Raw genomic sequence first — 23102 nt, forward strand, 5'->3', positions numbered from 1 at the left:
TACAGCATAAAGGTACCTCCAGGTGGTTGGGTTCCTTGAAGCTCTTGTCCTTCTCGATTGGAGCATTAGTGGGTCTGGAATATGCTGTCTAAGGAATCCTGACACCATTCATGGCTAGATGTGGCAGGACTACAGAACTTAGATCCGATACATTCATTGTGGAATCGCTTAGTTCTGCCAATTACTTCCTTGACTACTCGGAACTGGGTTCTGCTTCTGAAGCTCAGCCTGTCTCGCTAATTGATCTGCCTTGTAAAATGTTAGCTTTTCTCTGGACTGCAGAAAGCCAAATATGATTTGATCTATAATTGTCTGCCTCGGAAGACTAAAATATGAATGGAAGACCTTAATAACCTCTGCTGTGTGCTCATTAACACCCTGCCCTACTCAAATGTCTGCTGCTGCCAATGGATTAGAATATTCCAACCTACTCTTTATCAGAATTCTGTGCTAAACCTGAAGCGGTCCTATACCTGCTGAATTCGTGGCTCTGGTTTGCCCAGTGTTCTGCAGGCAAGCGTTTCATATGGTCAGAGAAGTCGGGTAGAGAGGGCTTTTCCTATGGTACTTTAATCTGTTTTGGGACTCCATTGATGCTTTTCTTTTGAATTCCTTGTTGTGTATGTTCCAATGCTGTATTCTTAATGACTTTCACTTTCCTGCTACCAGCAGTTTAGTCAGAGATCCTTGTGTATCGGTTAATTTACTCTGGCACCATGAAGTAACCGCAGAAATGGACCCAGAGTAGAATTTACAGAGGCTACTGGAAACAAGGCATTCAGGAACTTCCAAATGTGTATTAACTCTTCACAACTATGGACAGGACAGGTAAGCAATTGGTTCCTTTCTGAGGCATCTCTCTCCCAGAGTTCTAGAGACAATGTGATTGGATATCACTAATCATATATAATAGCTATTATAATATAAAAATTAACCCTACTGTTATAACCTGCCTGCTTACCGCTGGCTGGGGACTAATGACTAATTGGGAGGGGAGGGGAAGAGAGAAAGAGAAGAGAAATCATTAGCAGGACCCTGCATAATTAAAGCTGGCTGGTATGGAACCAGCTAGAGAGGAGTGAGCAGCAAGGGAGTAACAACTACTGCTGGATTCTTCGTGGGCATCACTAAACTGGCGACGAGGGGTAAAATGGATAGCTGTCTACGCTGCTGAAGCCACCTCCCTGGATTTTTGTTGGATACAGGTTGGAAGTTTTTTTTCTGTTGCACCATGCCTCTTTATGGACTTTTGGATGTCTTTGATGCTGCGCTGGAAAGTTGGAACCAGTACGCACAACGGATACGTTAATATTTCCGGGCAAACAACATCACCGGAAAAGAGTGCCTGGTGGTCATTTTGCTCACCGCCTGCGGCCCGCATACGTTTGGAGTGATTAGGAGCCTTACGTACCCAGCTGTGCCGGACACTACAATGTTTGATGAACTGGTGACCTTAGTGGGGCAACATTTTAACCCAACCCTGACCACGATAGTCCAGCATTACTGCTGAGAGGACCCCAGGAGAATTCCTTGCAGAGTTTCTATCCAGGCTACGTAGGATTGCAGAGTACTGTGACTATGGTGAGGCATTGTCAGAAATGTTCCGCGACCTTTTGGTTTGCGGTATTAACAATGTGGCCACCCAGAGAAAGTTGTTAGCTGAGCCAACATTGACTTTTCAACAGGCCATTCAGATAGTTTTGTCCTGAAAGAGCGCAGAACGGGGAGTGCAGGAGGTACAAGGAATGGAGGTGCACGCCTTGGGGCACAACACCATCCGTCCAAAAGCATCTTCCCACATCCCTGTCGTGTCTCCCCGTGCCCCTGTCATACCTTGGGTGGGGCGGTGTCCGGATCGACGCCAGTGGCCGCCGGACGTTCCTCCCCGAAGGGAGCCTTCTCCAGAACCGATGGATGAGGAGTCATGTCAGTGTCGGACTTGGACGCCGACCCCATCGCTGACGCCAGTCCTGGGGGCGCCGGAAGCGCCATCATTCCGACAGAAACTGGGGCAGCCCAGGGGTCGTACCTTACATTTGGATGAACCTGCGGGGACTACTCCTGAGGACATGGAGACGGAGGACGACTGCCTGCAGCTGCATTGTGTGGCAGCTCTGCGTGTGGCCCCCATTAAGGTGACAGTACAGGTCAATGGTCACCCGCTTGAGATGGAGTTGGACACTGACGCAGCAGTCTCCGTGATCACCCAGAGGACATTCGACCACACCAAGCAGGGTATACAGACCCTTACATTAACCGACACACAGGCCGGATTGGCCACCTACGCGGGGGAACCACTGGACATCGCTGGAACTACGATGACTCCTCTTGTTTATGGACGCCAGGAGGGGCGTTTCCCACTTATCGTGGTGCGCGGCCACGGGCCCAGCCTGTTGGGTCGGGAGTGGTTGCGCATTTGGGGCTGCAGTGACAGCACATCCTCTGGAGGGTTAATGGAGGTACTAGGACGGTACCCAGATGTATTCCAGCCCGGTTTGGGGGAAGATAAAAGGGGCCGTTGCCCGTATGCAGGTCGAACCAGGAGCCACTGCGCACTATTTCCGGGCGTGCCCAGTGCCTTACTCCCTGCTCGAGAAGGTAGAAGGGGAGCTCACTCGTTTGGAGTCCTTGGGTATTACCAAGCCCGTCCGTTTCACTCACTGGGCAGCGCCAATTGTACCTCTAATGAAGCCAGATGCCACAGTTCGTTTGTGCGGTGACTATAAACAGTGAATACGGCTTCCCGGCTTGACTGATATCCAATGCCCCACATAGAAGATCTCTACGCGAAGCTTGCAGGCGGACTCCCGTTCACGAAATTAGATAGGAGTCACGCCTACCTACAGTTGGAGCTGGACCTGCCTCCTGGCCATATGTAAACATTAATGCGCACAGGGGCCATCCTCTGCTTGCGCTAACTTTCACCGCGTCATGGAGGGCATCTTGAGAGATTTACCGCATGTCGCTGTCTACTTAGACGACGTTTTGATTACAAGGACGTTGGAGCAGGAACATTTGGAAAATTTGGAGGCTGTCCTTTGACTCTTCTCAAGAGGCTGGAGTCCATTTACGTCATACAAAGTGCGTCTTTCACGCAAAGGAGTGGTCCACCTGGGTTATCGAGTGGACGCAAAGGTTTGCATCCCGTCACAGAGAAGGTGCGGGCAATTCAACAGGCCCCCACCCCGACTGACACTTCGCATCTTTGTTCTTCTCTAGGCCTTGTAAATTATTCTGGGAAGTTCTTCCCAAATCTGGCAACTATGCTGGCCCCGTTGCACCTTCTGCTAAAAAATCACCACACCTAGGTTTGGGGTCAGTCGCAAGAAACCGCTTTCCAGCGGGTAAAACAGTAATTGTTGTCGTCGGGGTTACTAACCCACTATGATCCTGGAAAGCCTTTGCTCATCACGTGTGATGCATCCCCATATGGTACTGGGGCCGTCCTGTCCTACAAGATGGAGAACGGGGCCGAGCGGCCGATAGCTTTCGCCCTCCCGCACGTTGACTGCAGCGGAAATTAAGTACGTGCAGATCGAGAAGGAGGGCCTGGTGGTGGTCTTTGCGGTGAAATGCTTCCACCAGTATGCGTATGGTCGCCATTTCACTATCGTGACCGATCATAAGCCTCTGCTAGGACTTTTCCGAGCAGATAAGCCAATACCGCCCATTGCCTCCGCACGGATCCAGCGCTGGGCTTTGTTGCTCGCTATTTCTGGATTCTCAAGAGCATAAACCAGGGACCCAGATAGCGAATGCTGAGGCACGGAGCCAATTGCCTTTGTCGACCGGCCCCATGTCGACTCCCACGACAGGAGAGATGATTGCAACCCTAAATTTTATGGACTCCTTGCCTGTCATGGCATCACAGTTCCATGAGTGGACCCAGACGGAGCCAGTCCTCTCAAAGGTTCGGCACACAGTCCTGTATGGTGGGCAACATAGACAGCTCCCAGGCGAGTTGCGGGCATTTTCCTCCAAGCTGTCAGAATTTAGCATGGAAGACGGTATCCTCTTGTGGGGGACGTGTGTGGTCGTCCTGGAAAAAGGACAGGACCTGATACTATAGGACTTACGCAATGGCCACCCAGGTGTGACCAAAATGAAAATGTTGGCCTGGAGTTATGTCTTGTGGCCAGGCCTTGACACCGACATTGAGAAGGTGGCCCAAAACTGCTCCATTTGCCACGAACATCAGAAGCTTCCGCCGGCCGTGCCCCTATATCACTGGTAATGGTCAGGGCGGCCTTGGTCGCGCTTGCATGTGGATTTCGCTGGCCCTTTTCAAGGATCCATGATCCTTCTATTAATCAACGCCCAGTCGAAATGGCTATAGATGCACAAGATGGTAGGCACAACGTCCTGCACAACGATCGAGAAGATGCGTTTGTCTTTCAGTATGCCTGGCCTCCCCGAGGTGCTCGTCACAGACAACGGCACTCCGTTCACAAGTGAGGAGTTTGCGAGGTTCATGAAGATAAACGGCTTATGCCATATCCGCACCATTCCATACCACCCCGCTTCCAATGGGTTGGCGGAGCGCGCAGTGCAGATATTCAAACGGGGCCTAAAGAAGCAGTCTTCCGGGTCTATGGACACAAGAGTGGCTCGTTTTTTGTTTTTATATAGGACCACTCCACATGCGGTGACTGGAACTCTTAATGGGCAGGAGACTTCGCACCTGCCTTAGCGTGGTTTTCCCGGACATTGGCGCAAAAGTACGCCGCACTCAAGAACGGCAGTGACATGGCCTTTCTCGGCATCAGCCGATTCGGCAGTTTGCGCCTGGTGACCCGGCGTTCATTCAAAATTTTGCTGTGGTGTCCAGTGGGTCCCTGGCATTATCGACAAATGGGCCCGATCACTTACCAGGTGCAAGCCCAGGGTCGTCTCCAGCGCAAGCATGTAGACCATGTTCAGTCCAGAAGGCCTCCTTTTCCAAAGCTGTGGATGTACTACCGTTACACCGTTCATCATGGAAGCGCCGTTCTCTGTCTCGTTACACGCCGCCCGATCCAGCGCCTCGTGCAAATGGTGCCCGGCCTGCGACAAAACGAGTCCAACGCCCTCCTTTGCCAGGGTCTTTGGTGGATTCCTCTGACTTTGGGGGGGGGGGCTGGGAACACGTTACAATCTGCCTGCTTACCACTGGTTGGGGACTAATGGCAATCCCATAATCCTTCAGGAGTATGAGCTTCCCCAATGAGAGGGGAGGAGAAATCATCAGCAGGTCCCTGCATAAATAGAACTGGCCAGTATGGAACCAGCCAGAGAGGAGTGAGCTGCAAGAGAGTTACTGCCGCTGTTATATATTGCACATTCTGCCCGTGTCTGTGTGGGCTTCACCTCCACAACCCAAAGCTGAACAGGGTAGGTGGATTGGCCACTCTAAAATGCCCCTTAATTGGAAAAAAATAATTAGGTACTCTAAATTTTAAAATAGAACATGTAATTTATCACACTGCTATTAGTGTAAATATGCCCTACAAGAATTGTAACTTTTCCTGTAATTAATCTAACCTGGATTTCATTCTTGGTTGTACCATTAATGTTTATCATCGAATAAAGGTTCTTGAATTTGTCCACTGCATCTATCTTCGTGCTTCTAAACTTGAGCCACCGAATGGTGAAACAGGTCCATGTGACCTTGAGCTAGTGTCACTTTGGCACATGGTTGTGGTAACTGGCAGTAAATGGAAGAAGCCCAGGGTACTAGGATTGGCTCTCAAGGAGATAGAAGCTTGATTGCAGGCTACTGGTGCTCGGTTCAAGAGCAGAGTTTTTGCATCTGAAGGACACGAGTGTGCTCGAGGTTTGATAAAGGCACATCACATGAGAACCAGCGAAAAATCAGGGTCTTCTGGAATGGAAAGTGGAGTATGGCACAATGACTAGATTCACCTTTTTCTGACAGATTTACAACTGCAACAGCTATTTCTTATATAGCACATAGAAACATATTCTGGCAATAGTACTGAAGACGTGCTCCAGAATTTGCCGCACCCAAAGCCAAGCTGTTCTAATACAGCTACAACACTAGTATCTACCAGGCAATGTGGAAAATTACCCAGGTGCGTCCTGTGAGGGGGAGTCAGCAATGATACCTCTTAAAACTGAATAGTTAGCATGCCACTAGAGTAGTTTTACATAAGTTACTTTATTAAGGATGGAGATGAATTGTAGGACTGAGTAATCATTATTAACCATTAAACATGTATTTTTAGGACATAACAGTAATAAGTAATCAAATGGGATTTAGAATAGCTAACTTGTCCAGAAAGACATCACTTCTGATATCTTGTCTTTGTGAAACAAATGCAGGAAGCTGGTTTTGCTATCCTGCTTTTCACAGACAATGAATGCATAGCAAATTACTAGTAAGCTTTGCTGTCAGGATGAGGATCAATCATGCGCTGCAATTCTATTGAGTGAATTTTAAACTTTGCTTGCAATTCTATTGGATAAGTTTAAACGTAGCAGCTTCAGGGATTGGATCACGTCCAACTGGGGTGGGCTATTGATTTTTGAAAATTGTACAAGTACTATGTTCTGGCCTTTGTTCGGCAGGACAGATCTTGGCAGATATCCAGTCTGTTCTCCGCGTACATGTAACAAGCTTGATTAAATAGCCATCTTGTCCAGGTTGTCGATGTGTTTTTTTTCCTTTCTGTACGGAGATGAGCCACAGGGAATAACCCCACATGGAAGCTGACTCAATACACAGGTCTTGAAACCGCTCCTACATCCTGTATACAAGAAACAGGACAAATCCAACCCAGGTAATCACACGGTCAGTCTACTCTCCATCATCAGTGAAGTGATGGAAGGAATCAACAGTGAATACTAAAATAGGTGGGAAAGCAGGCAGTGAGGAGGAGATAAATATTTTACAGATGGATATAGATAGGCTAGGAGATTGGGCCAAAATTTGGCAGATGAAGTTAAGTGTGAAGCTATCCATTTTGGTGAAAAAATAGAAAGGCTATTTGTCTAAATGGAAAGCAAATTCAAAACGTTTTGGTGTCCTTATTTGAGGACAGATGTGGTGACATTGGAGGCAGTTCAGAGGAGATTCACCAGATTAATTCCAGGGATGAAAGTGTTGACGTAGTAGGAGATATTAAACAGTTTGTGCTTATACTCGCTGGAGTTTAGAAGGATGAGAGGGGATCTGAAAGAGATGTACAAGCTCCTAAATGGGAGTGATGAAAGTAAACATAGACCAAATGTTCCCTCTTATGCGGCAATCTAGATCGAGGGGTCACTGATATAGGTTGAAAAGTGGCAGATTTAAAACGGAGATGAGGAGGAACTACTTCTCGCAGAGGATGGTGAATTGTGGAACTCGCTGCCCCATTGTGGGGTGGAATCGGAGTCATTAAATGGTTTCAAGGAGGAGATAGGTATATTTATATATATCATCCCTTGACATTCAATGTTGAATCCCCCAGTCAACATTCTGGGGTTACCCTTAATCAGAAAATGAACTGGACTAGCCATATTAATACTGTAGCTACCAGAGCAGGTCAAAGGCTAGGAATCCTACGTTGAGTAACTTACCTCGGACCCTCCAAAGCCTGTCCATCATCTACAAGGCACAAGTTGGATTGGATTTATTTATTGTCACGTGTACCGAGGTACAGTGAAAAGTATTTTTCTGCAAGCAGCTCAACAGCTCATTAAGTACATGAAAAGAAAATACATGATAGGGCAACACAAGGTACACAATGTATAACTACAAACATCGGCATCGGGTGAAGCATTCAGGGACGGTCTTAATCAGGTCAGTCCATAAATCCATCGTTTAGGAGTCTGGTAACAGCAGGGAAGAAGCTGTTTTTGAGTCTGTTCGTGCGTGTTCTCAGACTTTTGTATCTCCTGCCCGATGGAAGAAGTTGGATGAGTAAGTAAGCCGGGTGGGAGGGGTCGTTGATTATGCTGCCCACTTTCCCTAGGCAGTGAGAGGTGTAGATGGAGTCAACGGATGGGAGGCAGGTTTGTGTGATGGACTGGGCTGTGTTCACGACTCTCTGAAGTTTCTTGCAGTCTTGGGCCGAGCAGTTGCCGTATCATGCTGTGATGCAGCCAGAGAGGATACTTTCCATGGTGCATCTGTAAAAGTTGGTAAGAGTTAATGAGGACATGCCGAATGTCCTTAGTTTCCTGAGGAAGTATAGGCACTGTTGTGCTTTCTTGGTGGTAGTGTCGACGTGGGTGGACCAGATTTTGAGATGTGTACCCTTAGGAATTCGAAACTGCTACTCATCTCCACCTCAGCCCCGTTGATGCGGACAGTACTTTGCTTCCTGAAGTCAATGACCAGCTCTTTAGTTTTGCTGGAATTGGGGGATAGATCGTTATCACTGGACCACTCCACTAGATTCTCTATCTCCCTCCTGTGTCCTGACTCGTCGTTATTCAAGATCCGATCCACTATGGTCATATTGTCAGCAAATTTCTAGATGAAAAGGGGTAGAAGTCAGGGGTGTAATGCAATACGCTCCATTTGCCTGGATGAGTGCAGCTTCAACAACGCTCAGGAAGCCCGATACTACCCAGGACAAAGCACCCACTCTATTGCTACCCTTTCCACAAACATTCAACCCCTCCACCACAGAACAGTGGCAGCCATCTACAAGATGCACTGCAGGATCTCGCCAAAGTTCCTTAGACAGCACATTCCAAACCCATGACCACTACCATCTAGAAGGACAAGAGCAGCTGATACAAGGTAACCCCACCACCTGGAGGCTTCACTCCAAGTCACTCGCCATCCTGACTTGGAAATATATCGGCATTCCTTCCCTGTCACTGGCTCAAACCCCTGGGAACTCCCTCCCTAACAGCGCAGTACCTGCACCTCAGGATCTGCAGTGTTCAAGAAGGCAGTTCCCCACCACCTTCTAAATGGGCAACTAGGGATGGACAATAAATGCTGGCCTAACCAGCAACACTCACATCCCGTAAATTAATTTTAAAAAATAGGAGCAGGCCATTCAGCCCTTCGAGCCTGCTCTACCATTCATTATCATGGATGATCATCAAATTCAAACCCTGATCCCGCCTGCACCTCCATGTTCCTTGATCCCTTTAGCCCAAAGAGCTATATCTAATTCCTTCTTCAAATCACACAACGTTTTGCCCTCAACTACTTTCTGTGGAAGTGAATTCCACAGATTCATCACTCTCTAGGTGAAGAAATTTCTCCTCACAATATTTAACACAACAGAACTTCCCCAGGCACTTCACAGCGTGATAAAGCAAGATTTGACACTGAAAAACATGATACTGGTGCAGATGGACACACGTTTGGCCAATGCAGTAGGTTTTAAGAAGCAAAGAAAGAGAGAGCAGCAGTGAGGTTTAGGAAGGAATTCTAGAGCTTAAGGCCTTGGCAGCTGAAGGCACAGCCACTATTTAAAACTGGGACACTCACGAGGCTAGATTTAGAGGAACGCCAATATCTGGAGGGCTCAAGGAGACCAGAGATACAGAAGTACAAGATCTTGGAGGGATCTGAAAACAAGGCATTGCTTAACTGAGAACCAATATAGGCAGTGGGCAAAGGGGTGTTAGAGAAAAGGACTTGATCCATGTTATTTTTTTATATTTGTTCATGGAATTTGGGCTCCGCTGGCTGGGCCAGCATTTATTGGTCATCCCTAGTTGCCCTTGAACTGAATGGCCTGTTAGGCCATTTCAAATGGCATTGTAAGAATCAGCCACACTGCTGTAGATCAGTAGCCAGACCAGGTAAGGATGGCAGATTTCCTTCCCTAAAGGGAATTGGTGAACCAGATGGGTTTTTACAACTATCGACAACAGTTTAATGGCCATCATAAGGCTTTTTATTAAATTTAAATTTCACCATCTGAACCTAGGTCCCCAGAACATTATCCTGGATTTCTTGGTTATTTGTCCAGTGACAATACCATTGTGTTACTGCCTCCCCCCTTCCTTTACTAGGAGGTTATTAATCAATTGTGTCTCATTGCATATTGCCAGGTCCATAATAGCCTACTCTCTTTGGTTGGTGCTAGAAAGTACTACTCTTGGTTGGTGCTAGAGTGTACTACTCTTGGAAATTATCCCGAATACACAATGAACTCATTTTCCAGGCAACCTTTGCCAATCTGACTGTCCTCAGCTACGTTATTGCAGATTAAGTCATAATGTGCTGAAAAACTCAGATGTGACAGCACCTGCAGAGAGAAGCAGAGTTAATGTTTTGAGTCCATGCAACTTCTTCAGAGCTAAAGTGAGGGAGAAATGTGATGGATTATACGTTGTATAAGAGGGGATGGAGCAAAATAGAAGGTCAGTGATGAGTGGGAGGTAGGAGAGAATGCAAAGATTTGTAGGGATATGTAGGGTATAAGACTGTAGCAAGTCATACATATTTATTTCAATCTATGATAATAATTCATCAATTCATCAATGAATGCGGTATTCATTTAGGTACAAAACCTTTAACTGTCTTTATCTGCGGGTGCACTGTTTGTATGTTCTGTCCCTTCTGTCATAATATACATCTATGTATATAATGGAGTGTAGATAGGCAGTGATTGACACACAGGATGACCAGTAAGCACACAGAACAGAGCAGCCAATCACCAGACAGGACACAACCTCTATAAAGCCAGAGGGCACCAGTTTTCCCGCTCTCTCGGGTCCAAGCCTCTGAGACAGTCAGAGATTGTGAGCTAGCCAGTGCAAACGCCGTGTGGTCGCTAGTAAGTCTGGTCAGGCTAGTGTCAGGTCTCCATACAAGTCAGCATAGTGTTAACCCACAGTTGAACATGTATTATAGTTTAGATGTTAAATAAAATCGTGTTGCATCTCATCAAGTGTTGGAAGTCTGTATCTCGCTACACTGCATCAAGTGCAGTCCACATCGACCCAGCCAGCCCAACACATCATGGTACCAGTTTTCCCGCTCTCTCGAGGCGTATGGATGCTGAAAATTGACGGACCTACCTCGAGTGAATCAGTGTTGACCAGTAAACAGCCATCCAGTGACATGGAAAGCGTCCGCCCTCCTCCGCAGCTCCGCATCGCCGGCAACCTCGAAATTTAAAACAGTCCTGCTGAAGTTCGACAGCCACTGCGACATTGAGTTGAATGAGAGCTTTGAACGGTACGTTTTCCAGCAGAGGCTTCAGGGTAAGGATGAACCTTTTCAATCCTTTTTTGACCCATTTCTGCATCCTCGCGCAGTCATGTAACTATGACTCCACAACTGATTCCATGATCTGGGATCAGATCGTTTTCGGGATCCACTCCGATTCCCTTCGCCAGCAGCTCCTGAAAGTCAAGCTCACCCTCACCATTGAAACGTGCGTTCTCCACGAACATGCTAACAATCTGTACACCCACATAAGGGCGGCAGAAATGGAAAAGCAAACCTCCCACGAGGTGGAACGGGTACAGGCCATCGCACAAATGCAGGGCCTACAGATCGATGAGTGTGGCCATTTTGCGCGCTTTTCCCAGGCCCCTGCGCATGTGCACCACGACCGAGGGGACGGCGAAGCAGAAGATCAGCCTGCGCAGGTGCATACGTTATTCGACCACACTGTGCATGCGCGTTGGCGCACGGAACACGCTGGCGTCATGACGTGTCCGAATTGTGGCTCCGCCCATTTAAAGCAGCAATGTCTAGCAAAATCACACTGTCTACAGTGTGGCAAGCTTGGCCACTACGCAGCCCTTTGCAGATCTGCTCCACTGCCCAGTATCCAGCGATCCCAGCCACGGCGCAGAAGCGTCCGTTCCATACAGCAGGCCATGCCAGACTCTGACCCTGACAGCCCAACAGATCCTGAGGCTGAGTGCCTCAAATCCCCATACCGGGTGGGCATCATTACGAAGCATGCGCTGCCTCTCTCCAAGATAGTGAAGCACCTCCCGATCCTCAGCATGGATCCCAATGACGAGTGGTGTGCTCTCCTCAGAGTCAACAAGGCTCACATCCAGTTCAAGCTGGAAACTGGCGCGTCGGCGAACCTCATCTCGAAATCCGATCTCGACACCACCCGCGTCAAACCTAGCATTCTTCCACCGGCCTGCCAGCTCCTTGATTACAATGGCAATGCCATAGCTGCCAGTGGCTCATATCGGAATTTCCAATAAATCATTTAAAGCAACACTGCGATTTGAGATTGTAGGACCTGACAGAGCATCCTTGCTCGGTGCTCGGGCCTGCAAACTCCTGAACCCGGTTCAGCGAGTCCACACCATGTTATCCGCACAGGAGACGTCCTCACCTGATGAAAACTGCCAAGCTGAAATTGATGACATCATCATGCAATACCACAGCGTGTTCGGCGGAATGGGCACACTCCCATACCGATACAAAATCCTGCTCAAACCAAACGCGACCCCTGTGGTTCACGCACTGCGTCGGGTGCCGGCACCCCTCAAGGACCACCTCAAGCAGCAATTGCAGGACCTCCAGGACCAGGGCATCATATCAAAGGTCACAGAACCCACCGACTGGGACAGCTCCATGGTCTGCGTCAAGAAACCATCAGAGGAGCTTTGAATCTGCATCGACCCCAAAGATCTAAATCGCATGAGGGAACATTACCCGATACCAAAATGAGAAAAGTTGACCAGCGAGATGGCTCATGCCAAATTCTTTACGAAGCTGGACACCTCCAAGGGGTTCTGGAAAATACAGCTGGACGCATCCAGTCGCAAGCTGTGTACATTCAACACCCCGTTCGGTCGCTACTGCTACAACTGGATGCCTTTTGGCATCATCTCCGCCTCAGAGGTATTTCACCGCATCATGGAACAAATGATGGAAGGTATCGAGGGGGTGCGCGTGTATGTTGACGATGTCATAATCTGGTCCATAACTCCTCAAGAACACATCGATCGCCTCAAGCAGGTATTCCACAGAATCTACGAGCATGGCATCCAACTCAACAGGGCCAAGGGCTCGTTCGGTCAACCAGAATTCGTCGCCCGCCTCAAAGACTAAACTTATAGACTGAACTTTTGCGCAATTTTGTTACCTCATCGTTTTGATCTCTGTAAATATCGTTTCTACCGTTTCATCTGCCCTATCGACACCTTCCTATGTATACAAGATCATTTTAACACATTCTGTATATAGTCACGCACATATACACGTACACACGCACCTTACTATTTATTATCTGAACACAAACATTGTAAAAAAAGGGGGGGGAGATGTCATAATATACATCTATGTATATAATGGAGTGCAGACAGGCAGTGATTGACACACAGGATGACCAGTAAGCACACAGAACAGAGCAGCCAATAACCGGACAGGACACGATCACTATGAAGCCAGATGGCACCAGTTTTCCCACTTTACGGGACAAAGCCTCTGACAGTCAGAGCTCGTGAGCAGCAACTAGAACAAACACCATGTGCTAGCTAGTAAGTCTGGTCAGGCTAGTGTCAGGTCTCCATTCAAGTCAGCATAGTGTCAACCCACAGTTGAACATGTATTATAGTTTAGATGTTAAATAAAATTGTGTTGGATCTCATCAAGTGTTGGAAGTCTATCTTTCGCTACACTGCATCAAGTGCAGTCTACATCGACCCAGCCAGCCCAACACATCACCTAACCATACTCTGATTATAATCACCTAAATCGCTCCCTGCGCCATTATCTTGTTGTTTCCCTTTAATTCACCACATCTCCCCTCACATAATCCCTTCCATCCACCATTTAGTTTAAACCCATCCTAACGCCCTTGTTATACAATAGCCAGACTAGCCCCTGTAGTTCAGATGAATCCTGTTCGACAGTACAGCTACCTCTTTACTCACAAATCGAACCCCATTTCTTCAACATCAGTCTTTGAGCTATGTGCAGTTATCTATCTCTCTAATCTGATATACTAGGTGCCAATTTACTCGTGGTTCACTTTTTCAGACTGTTGTTTTTTTTAAATTTAGCACAATAACTCCAACCAAGTCTGTCAGGAAAAGAGCTTCCACGCCAGTATCTCGATTCAGCAAGATCAAATAACGAGATTGGCCGAGGTTTGAATATTGACTCCAGGTTCAGATTAGGTGATTTTAAGGGTGCAGTCAGAGACATGCAGGTCTTTTAACTTCACAGCATCTCAGGCCTGTGGTGCCGGACCAGCTTCTGGAGTGGGCTGCCACCCTCCCCGGCCTCCGCCATCCTCTCACCTGATCCTCAGAGTCACTGAGGCACGGTTTAGACCGCTCGACCATCCCGTTTCCAGTATAAACCGCGCTCCTGCTCTCCGTCTGCCTATTGCCGAGGTAGCGACCTTTTAAGCGCTCGATGATAGCGTCGAGGGCCTGATCCTCGTTATTCCCCATCCCTGTGCCGCCTCCAAGCTGCATCTCCCTGACAACCATTCGAATTTCGAGCCGGAACTTCCAATTGCTCACAGGTCAAAGGGAATGCTCGTCTCCATGGCGACGGCCCAGTGACCCAGACTGGTCTCCACCCCCTGTCTTTAATGCAGAGCAATTGCATTGCAGCTGACTATCACATTTGTTTTCATGAAAACACTTGAGGCCTGCCGGAAGGTGAAATACGTGGAGCTGGTTGGAAATTGTACACGAGTTATGCTGGACGTGTGATCCAGAGGATTCGGTTAATTCCGTTAAAAAGTCTGGCTCAATCTTTTTACCCTCTGAGCAAGGAAATGTCTTCACTCTGTTTAGGTGATGTGATGAACGGTATTAATAACTGCCGTAAATGGTACCTGACCTTTAATACCTTGCCCCTTTAAGAGCCTTGGAACCCTGGGAGACTAGCCCCTGTAGTTCAGATGAATTCTGTTCCGACAGTACAGCTACCTCTTTACCCACAAATCGAACCCCATTTTTTCAACATCAGTCTTTGAGCTATGTGCAGTTATCTATCTCTCTAATTTGATGTACCAGGTGCCAATTTACTCGTGGTTCACTTTTTGAGGCAGTTTTTTTTAATTTAGCACAATAACTCCAACATAATTTAGCACAATAACTTCAACCAAGTCTGTCAGGAAAAGAGCTTCCACGCCAGTATCTTGATTCAGCAATTTGTTTTATTTCCTGGGGGACTCCGCCTCTAGCTACGCCCCCAGGAAACAGTATATAGGATAAGGCTCCATGTGGTGAGCACACTTCGCTCGGATGCTGTTCAGTTCTCTGTAGATGAAAGCCTTTTGATTACCGACCTCGCTCTCGCGTCGTAATTGAGGGTGCCTCAATTTAATCTACAGACACATCAAGATGGACAGCGCTCTAAAACCGGAGAAACTCAACCTGGATGCCAGGTCGCTGAAAGCCCCGGAAATTTTTTAATATTGGCTCTAGTGTTTCGAGGACTATCTGGACTCCTCAACGACTGATGTCGACAGCACTCGCAAGCTGCGTTTACTACATGGCCGGGTGGGCCACCGACTCTTCGCCGTGATCGAGAACGCTACGACCTATGATGCAGCGGTCGAAATACTGAAGAAACGCTTCATAAAACCTACTAACGAGGTACACGCCAGACATTTGCTCTCAACCTGCATCCAGCGTTCCGGGGAAACGCTGGACGAGTTCGTGGAAAGACTCACTGCGCTAGCGAGGAACTGCGACCACAAAGCAGTAACGGCAGAAGACCACAGGAACTTGCATATTCGCGACGCCCTTGTGTCCGGTATCAGGTCCTCGTACATCCGGCAACGGCACCTAAAAGGCAGGGCAAGGATCTCCAGGGCACGGTAACGCTCGCCTCTTCTCTCAAAATGGCCCTCCGTAACCTCCGTACGTCCTCCGCGGACCTTGCAAACCCCTCTCCATCCCCTCCAGACTCGGCCACGCTACAGGCCTGTGCCGCGCGGCGATCCGCTCACTCCGGGGGTTCCCCATGCTATTTCTGTGGGCAAGGCCAGCACCCACGTCAGCGTTGCCTGGCCCGCTCCGCGATCTGCAACGACTGCGGGAAGAAAGGGCACTTTGCTAAAGTCTGCCTGGCTGGGCCCAAAGGCCACAAACGAAACCCTCACCGGGCCCAGAAATCAAGCTCCCGGTCTCACAGACCCCGCAATGCGGCCGCGCACGCCCACTTCCGACGCGTCATCGACCTCGTGCGAGTCATGGGAGCCGCCATCTTGGCGGCGACCATCTTCGAAATCCGACATGTCGACCGGCGGCGGCGACCATCTTGTGACTCCGGGCGGCCATTTTGTGAGTTTGACTCTGACGGCCCACAACTAGGAGCGATCACACTCGATCAATCGCGGCCAAAGCACCTGCGGAACTCGATGATGTGGGTTCAAGTCAACGGCAACGACACTCCCTGCCTATTCGACTCTGGGAGCACGGAGAGCTTTATCCATCCAGACACGGTAAGGCGCTGCTCGCTGCACACCCACCTCGACTCCCAGACTATCACCCTTGCTTCGAGGTCCCACTCGGTACAAATCACGGGGTATTGTGTCGCTGACCTCGCAATTCAAGGCGCTGAATACACCCGATTTAAACTCTTCATCCTCCCTCGCCTCTGCGCCTCCCTGCTGTTCAGTCTGGACTTTCAGTGCAGCCACCGGAGCCTGACACTGAAGTTCGGCGGGCCCCTGGCCCCACTCATGGTCTGCAGCCTGGCGACACTCAAAGTTGCGCCACCCTCCCTCTTCGCGAACCTCACTCCCGACTGTAAGCCCGTCGCCGGTACAGTACCCAAGACATGACTTTCATCAAGTCAGAGGTTCAGCGGCTACTAAAAGAGGGGGTCACAGAGGCCAGCAACAGCCCTTAGAGGGCTCATTTATTGGTAGTACGTTCTGGGGAAAAGCAGCGAATGGTCGTGGATTATAGCCAGATCATAAACCGCTTTACGCAACTCGATGCGTATCCACTTGTCCACATAGCAGAAATGGTGACCCAAATCGCCCAGTATCGGGTATTCTCCACGGTCGACCTTAAACCGGCCTATCATCACTCCCTATCCTCCCACAGGACCGCCCCTACACGGCTTTCGAAGCAGCCGGTCGGCTGTTTCACTTCCTCAGGGTCCCTTTTGGTGTCACAAACGGAGTCTCCGTTTTCCAGAGGGCAATGGATCATATGGTGGACCAGTACGGCTTACGGGCCACCTTCCCGTACTTGGACAATGTCACCATCTGCAGCCATGATAAGCAGGACCATGACGCAAACCTGAGGAGGTTCCTCCAGACTGCCCGTGCCCTCAACCTCACGTACAACAAAGAGAAATGCGTGTTTCACACAACCCGGCTAGCAATCCTCGGCTACGTTGTGGACAATGGGGTCTTTGGCCCAGACCCTGACTGCATGCGTCCCCTTAAGGAACTTCCCCTTCCCCGTAGCCTCAAGGCACTCAAACGGTGCTTGGGGCTTTTCTCCTATTACGCCCGGTGGGTCCTCAGATATGCGGACAAAGCCCGACCACTCATTAAGACCACGTTTTTTTTCCCCTGACGGCTGAGGCCCAGTCGGCTTTCAGCCGTATCAAGGCCGACATCATCAAGGCCGCCATGCACGCGGTGGACGAAGCCATCCCCTTCCAAGTAGAAAACGACACATCAGACGTTGCCCTGGCTGCTACCCTCAACTAGGCAGGCAGGCCAGTAGCGTTCTTCTCCCGAACTCTCAACGCCTCGGAAATCCGGCACTCTGCAGTCGAGAAGGAGGCACAAGCCATAGTGGAGGCCGTGCGACACTGGAGGCACTACCTAGCCGATAGGAGGTTCACCCTCGTCACCGACCAACGGTCGGTCGCCTTTATGTTCGATAACGGGCAACGGGGCAAAATAAAGAATGACAAAATTCTGACGTGGAGAATAGAGCTCTCCACCTATACGAACGATATTAAATATCGCCCGGGGAAGCTCAACGAGACCCCAGATGCCCTGTCCCGCGGCACGTGCGCCAACGCGCAATTGGACCGCCTGAGATTCATCCACGATGACCTCTGCCACCCGGGGGTCACCCGGCTTGCCCACTTCATCAAGTCCCGCAACCTACCCTACTCCACAGGGGAGGTCAAGGCCATGACTAAGGCATGCCAGATCTGTGCGGAATGCAAACCGCAGTTCTATCGACCAGACAAGGCCCGCCTGATAAAGGCCTCTGGGCCCTTTGAGCGACTAAGTGTGGACTTCAAAGGACCCCTCCCGTCCACCAACTGCAACATCTATTTCCTCACCGTCATCGATAAGTTCTCCCGCTTCCCTTTTGCTGTCCCCTGCCCCGATATGACCTCGGCCTCCGTGATCAAGGCACTGCGCAGCATCTTCACACTGTTTGGTTTCCCCGCTTATATCCACACGGACCGGGGTACATCGTTCATTGGCGATGAGCTGCATCGGTACCTGCTCAGCAAGGGCATCGCCTCGAGCAGAACAACGAGCTTTAACCCGCGGGGAAACGGGCAAGTGGAGAGGGAGAACGCGACAATTTGGAAGGCTGTCCTCCTAGCCCTACGGTCAAGGAGTCTCCCAATCGCCCGCGGGCAGGAGGTCCTATCCGATGCCCTGCACTCCATTAGGTCGCTCCTCTGTACGGCTATGAACGAGACCCCTCACAATCGTTTGTTTATCTTCCCCAGGAAGTCCACCTCTGGGGTCTCGCTTCCACCCTGGCTGACGACTCCGGGTCCAGTCCTACTCTGGAGACACGTGAGGAGCCATAAAACGGAACCAATAGTCGAGAGGGTCCACCTGCTGCACGCAAACCCTCAATACGCCTACGACGGGCACCCCGATAGCAGGCAGGATACCGTCTCCCTGCGAGACCTGGCACCCGCTGGCTCTCCCACTGACCCCACCGACTCTCCCACCGACCCCAGCATTTTCCCCACCGACCCTCCCCGCCCTGCACCGACCGCCGACTCCGACAGCGCCCCCCCCCCCCCCCCAAGTGCCCCCAGCCGGCGCCGGCACCGATCACCCAAATCACCCCTGATCCCCCCCCCCTCCAAGGTGGGCAAAGGCTCAGTCAACCGTGCTGCCGGATATACCACCATCGGAACCGACCGCATCCACGGCGCCACCACCGGAGCAGCTAAAGTCAGCACGGACGATCAGACCACCATAAAGACTGAACTTATAACTCCACTTCACCCCCGATGGACTATGTGTTTTTTTTAAACAGGGGGTGAATGTGATGAACGGTATTAATAACTGCCGTAAACGGTACCTGATCTTTAAAACCTTGCCCCTTTAAGAGGCTTGGAACCCTGGGGGACTCCGCCTCTGGCTACGCCCCCAGGAAACGGTATATAGAATAAGGCTCCATCTGGTGAACACACTTCTCTCGGATGCTGTTCAGTTCTCTGTAGATGAAAGCCTTTTGATTACCGACCTCGCTCTCGCGTCGTAATTGAGGGTGCCTCAGGTGACATCCAGTACTCTTACTTCCCAGTTTCTATTGTCTTTTTTACATCCTTATTCCTTTTCCTAAATGATCCCAATGTGTAAGAAATACGAGCTGAGTCATTTGACCCCTGGAGCTTGCTCTGTTAGAGAAACATAGGACAGAGGAGTAGGCCGTTCAGTCCTTCGAGCCTGCTCTGCCATTCATTGTGAGCATGACCGAGCAGCCAACTCAGTCGGCTGATCATGCCCCAGCCCCACCCAATAGACGTACACTTTTGGGGACCCTATGCCATGCCCCACTTCCTGGTGACATGGCAGCCCATCTCCAATTACAGATCTAGCGGCTGGGCCTCTAATCTCAACGACCACCTCCACTCTCACTGCCCAATCCGGTTGCTGCCCAGCCCTTTTGTTTTCGGCCCTGTTGCCTGGCTGGCCTCTGGTCGATTCACCCCCCCTGGCCACTGCTCCCCAATTCCCCGAGACATAATGTTGGTACTTGCCTGGTGTTCTTCGCACCTCCGGACTGCTGCTCTGCTCACCTCTTGGCTCTCACTCCAGTGGCTGACCCCTGTGGCCACATGTGCTCCTGGCAGGTGCCTGGCTATCTGACCTGGTGGCCTCTGTTTGTTTTGGTTGCCCCTTTCCCCCCTGGCTTGGAAGTCAAGTCACCCTCAACGGCCATGAATCAGAACACCGCACATCACTGAAAAATCTTTGCAGGCTCGCACCCAGATGCTTGGTTGGTGACCTAATTTTTCCCCTCAGACTGCCTGCCAGACCAAATGCCAGAAACCTGACTGCTGCTTCGCACTTTACTCATTGAAAGTTCAAAAACTTCACACCAATTCAGGAGATCTGTGTTAGAACTGCTCCAAGTCTCCACCACCTTTCAATGTCTGGAAAACAGCTTTCCCAATCTAAAGGTGAGTACTAATCAGAGCCTGATGAGATTCTGTATTGCCTGCAGATAGGCTCAAGAATGAGCTTATCAGCAAATTTAGAGCCGATAAGGCTCCAATTGGTGTTGCCACCGCAAATCATCTTTCTTTATGTCCAGCGCCCTCGCCACCTCCCCCCAATTGGCCGGGGCCCTGCGCAGTGTCGCTATGTGTTTCATTGAAAGTCTGCTTCTGCCAAGAACTATATGCAACTCCTTGAAGTGGAGATGCCGGCGTTGGACTGGGATGAGCACAGTAAGAAGTTGTACAACACCAGGTTAAAGTCCAATAGGTTTGTTTCAAATCACTAGCTTTCGGAGCACTGCTCCTTCCTCAGGTGAATGAAGAGGTAGGTTCCAGAAACATATATATCGACAAAGTCAAAGATGCAAGACAATGCTTTGAATGCGAGCATTTGCAGGTAATTAAGTCTTTACAGATCCAGAGAGAAGGGTAATCCCAGGTTAAAGAGGTATGAAGTGTCTCAAACCAGGACAGTTGGTAGGATTTTGCAAGCCCAGGCCAGATGGTGGGGGGTGAATGTAATGCAACATTAATCCAAGGTCCCGGTTGAACTACTCAGCCTTCAGAACAGCGACCATGACACCACACAACCCTGCCATGGCAATCTCTGCAAGCCGTGCCAGATCATCGATATGGGCACCACCATTACACGCGAGAACACCAGGCACGGGGAACATACTCATGCGACTCGGCCAACGTTGCCTACCTCATACGTTGCAGGAAAGGATGTCCCGAAGTGTGGTACATTGGTGAGACCATGCAGATACTGCAACAACGGATGAACTGATATCGCGCGACAATCGCCAGGCAGGAATGTTCCCTTCTAGTCGGGGAACACTTCAGCAGTCAAGGGCATTCAGCCTCTGATCTCCGGGTAAGCGTTCTCCAAGGCGGCCATCAGGATACGCAACAACGCAGAATCGCCGAACAGAAACTTCTAGCCAAGTTCCGCACACACACACGACTATGGCCTCAACTGGGACCTTGGATTCATGCCGCATTATTCACCCCCCCCCCCCCCCCCCCCCATCATCTAGCCTGGGATTGCAAAATCCTACAAACTATCCTGGTTTGAGACAATTCACACCTCTGTAACCTGGGATTACCCCTCACTGGATCTGTAAAGACTTAATTACCTGCAAATGCTCGCATTCAAAGCATTGTCTTGCATCTTTGACGTTGTCTATGTATGTGTTTCTGGAAGCTACCCCTTCATTCACCTGAGGAAGGAACAGTGCTTCGAAAGCTAGTGATTTGAAACAAACATGTTGGACTTTAACCTGGTCTTGTACGACTTCTTACTAACTCCTTGAAAACATACAATGTTTTGGCCTCAACTGCTCCTTGTGGTAGTGAATTCCATAGGATAACCACGCACAGTGAAGAAATTTCTCATCTCAGTCCCAAAAGGTTTACCCCATATCCTTTGATTTTGACCTTCTAGACCTCCCCACCAATGGGAACATCTTTCCTGCATCAACCCGGTCTTATTTCTGTTGGAATTTGATCAGTTTCTGAGATCCCCTCTCATTTTCCTGAATACCAGCAAATATAATCCTAACTGACTCAATCTCTCCTCATACATCAGTGCCACCATCCCAGGAATCAGTCTGGTAAACCTCTGCACTCCCTCTACAGTAAGTACATGCTTCCTCAGATAAGGAGACCAGAACTGCACACAATATCCCAGGTGTGGGCTCACCAAGGCCCTGTATAATTGCAGCAAGACATCCCTGGTCCTGTACTCAAATCCTCACTCTGAAGGCCCACTTACCATTTGCCTTCTTTGCTGCACCTGCATGCTTACCTTCAGCGACTGGTATACAAGGACACCGAGGTCTTGTTGCACATTCTCCTCTCAATTTATAGCCATTCAGATAATAATCAGCCTTCCTGCTTATTGCTACCATATTGGATAACTTCACATTTATCCACATTATACTGCATCTGTCAATAAAGATCTAGCTGTGACTTTAACTCCTTTACTGCCTGCATCACCACCCCACCAACATCAATTCCCTTGTAATCGGGCAGCACGGTAGCAGTGGTTAGCACTGTTGCTTCACAGGCCAGGATCCCAGGTTCAAATCCCAGCTTGGGTCACTGTCTGTGTTGAGTCTGCACGTTCTCCCAGTGCCAGCATGGGTTTCCTCTGGGTGCTCCGATTTCGTTCCACAAGTCCCGAAAGATGTGCTGAGGTAATTTGGACATTCTGAATTCTCCATCCATGTATCCGAACAGGTGACTAAGGGCTTTTCACGGTAACTTAATTGCAGTGTTAATGTAAGCCTACTTGTGCCAATAAAGATTGTGAAATTTCTTTCTAGTCCATCCCTTGAAACATAATTTCCCATCTGATGCACTAGTACCAATCCTCAGTGAAGAACAGACAAGAGGCCCTGTTTGGAGTCTGGGAACAAAATTAGAGAATTGAACATCAAGGGTTACGATATCCTGATTATGATGCAAGTGTCACAATGTATTTGTTCTCTGTCTATAATCCGCAGGTTTTGTTTCAAAAGAAGTTTGCAGGGTGCATTCCAATTAAATGATTCAGCAGCAAGCTTTTTAAATATTCATTTAAGGATGTGGGTGCCACTGGCTGGGCCATCCTTTGTTGTCCACCCCAGTTGCCCTTGATCTGAATTGTTTGCTAGGCCATTTAAGAGTCAACCACATTTGTGGGTCTGGAGTCACATGCCAGAGGTATGGGTGACAGGTTCCCTTCCCTAAAGGAGATTGGTGAACCAAATGTGTTTTTACAGCAATCAACAATGGCTTCTTGGTCATCATGAGACCTTTA

General features: G+C 49.4%; 2 protein-coding genes across 7 annotated transcripts in view; one reads left to right on the plus strand and one right to left on the minus strand.

The window, feature by feature from the left end:
• The window catches only part of LOC119977191 (coiled-coil domain-containing protein 138-like), a 187207-nt gene extending 172481 nt beyond the window's left edge, over positions 1-14726 (minus strand). For 2 of the 4 annotated variants that reach the window (XM_038817879.1, XM_038817877.1), the window contains exon 1: positions 14182-14726. In XM_038817879.1, coding sequence (XP_038673807.1) covers positions 14182-14376 — 195 coding nt within the window. In that variant the 5' untranslated portion in view covers positions 14377-14726. The remainder of the gene's footprint in view (positions 1-14181) is intronic. The other 2 variants (XM_038817878.1, XM_038817880.1) reach the window with 2 other exon arrangements.
• A 1265-nt stretch (positions 14727-15991) lies between these two features.
• Positions 15992-23102, plus strand: part of LOC119977192 — a 31280-nt gene continuing 24169 nt past the window's right edge. The window contains exons 1-2 of one of the 3 annotated variants that reach the window (XM_038817884.1): positions 15992-16346; positions 20103-20546. In XM_038817884.1, coding sequence (XP_038673812.1) covers positions 16095-16346; positions 20103-20201 — 351 coding nt within the window. In that variant the 5' untranslated portion in view covers positions 15992-16094 and the 3' untranslated portion in view covers positions 20202-20546. Of the gene's footprint in view, positions 16347-19156; positions 20547-23102 lie in introns of those variants that run through there. The other 2 variants (XM_038817883.1, XR_005463136.1) reach the window with 2 other exon arrangements.

Source organism: Scyliorhinus canicula, chromosome 14 (assembly GCF_902713615.1).
Source record: "Scyliorhinus canicula chromosome 14, sScyCan1.1, whole genome shotgun sequence".
Classification (NCBI taxonomy): Eukaryota; Metazoa; Chordata; class Chondrichthyes; order Carcharhiniformes; family Scyliorhinidae; genus Scyliorhinus; species Scyliorhinus canicula.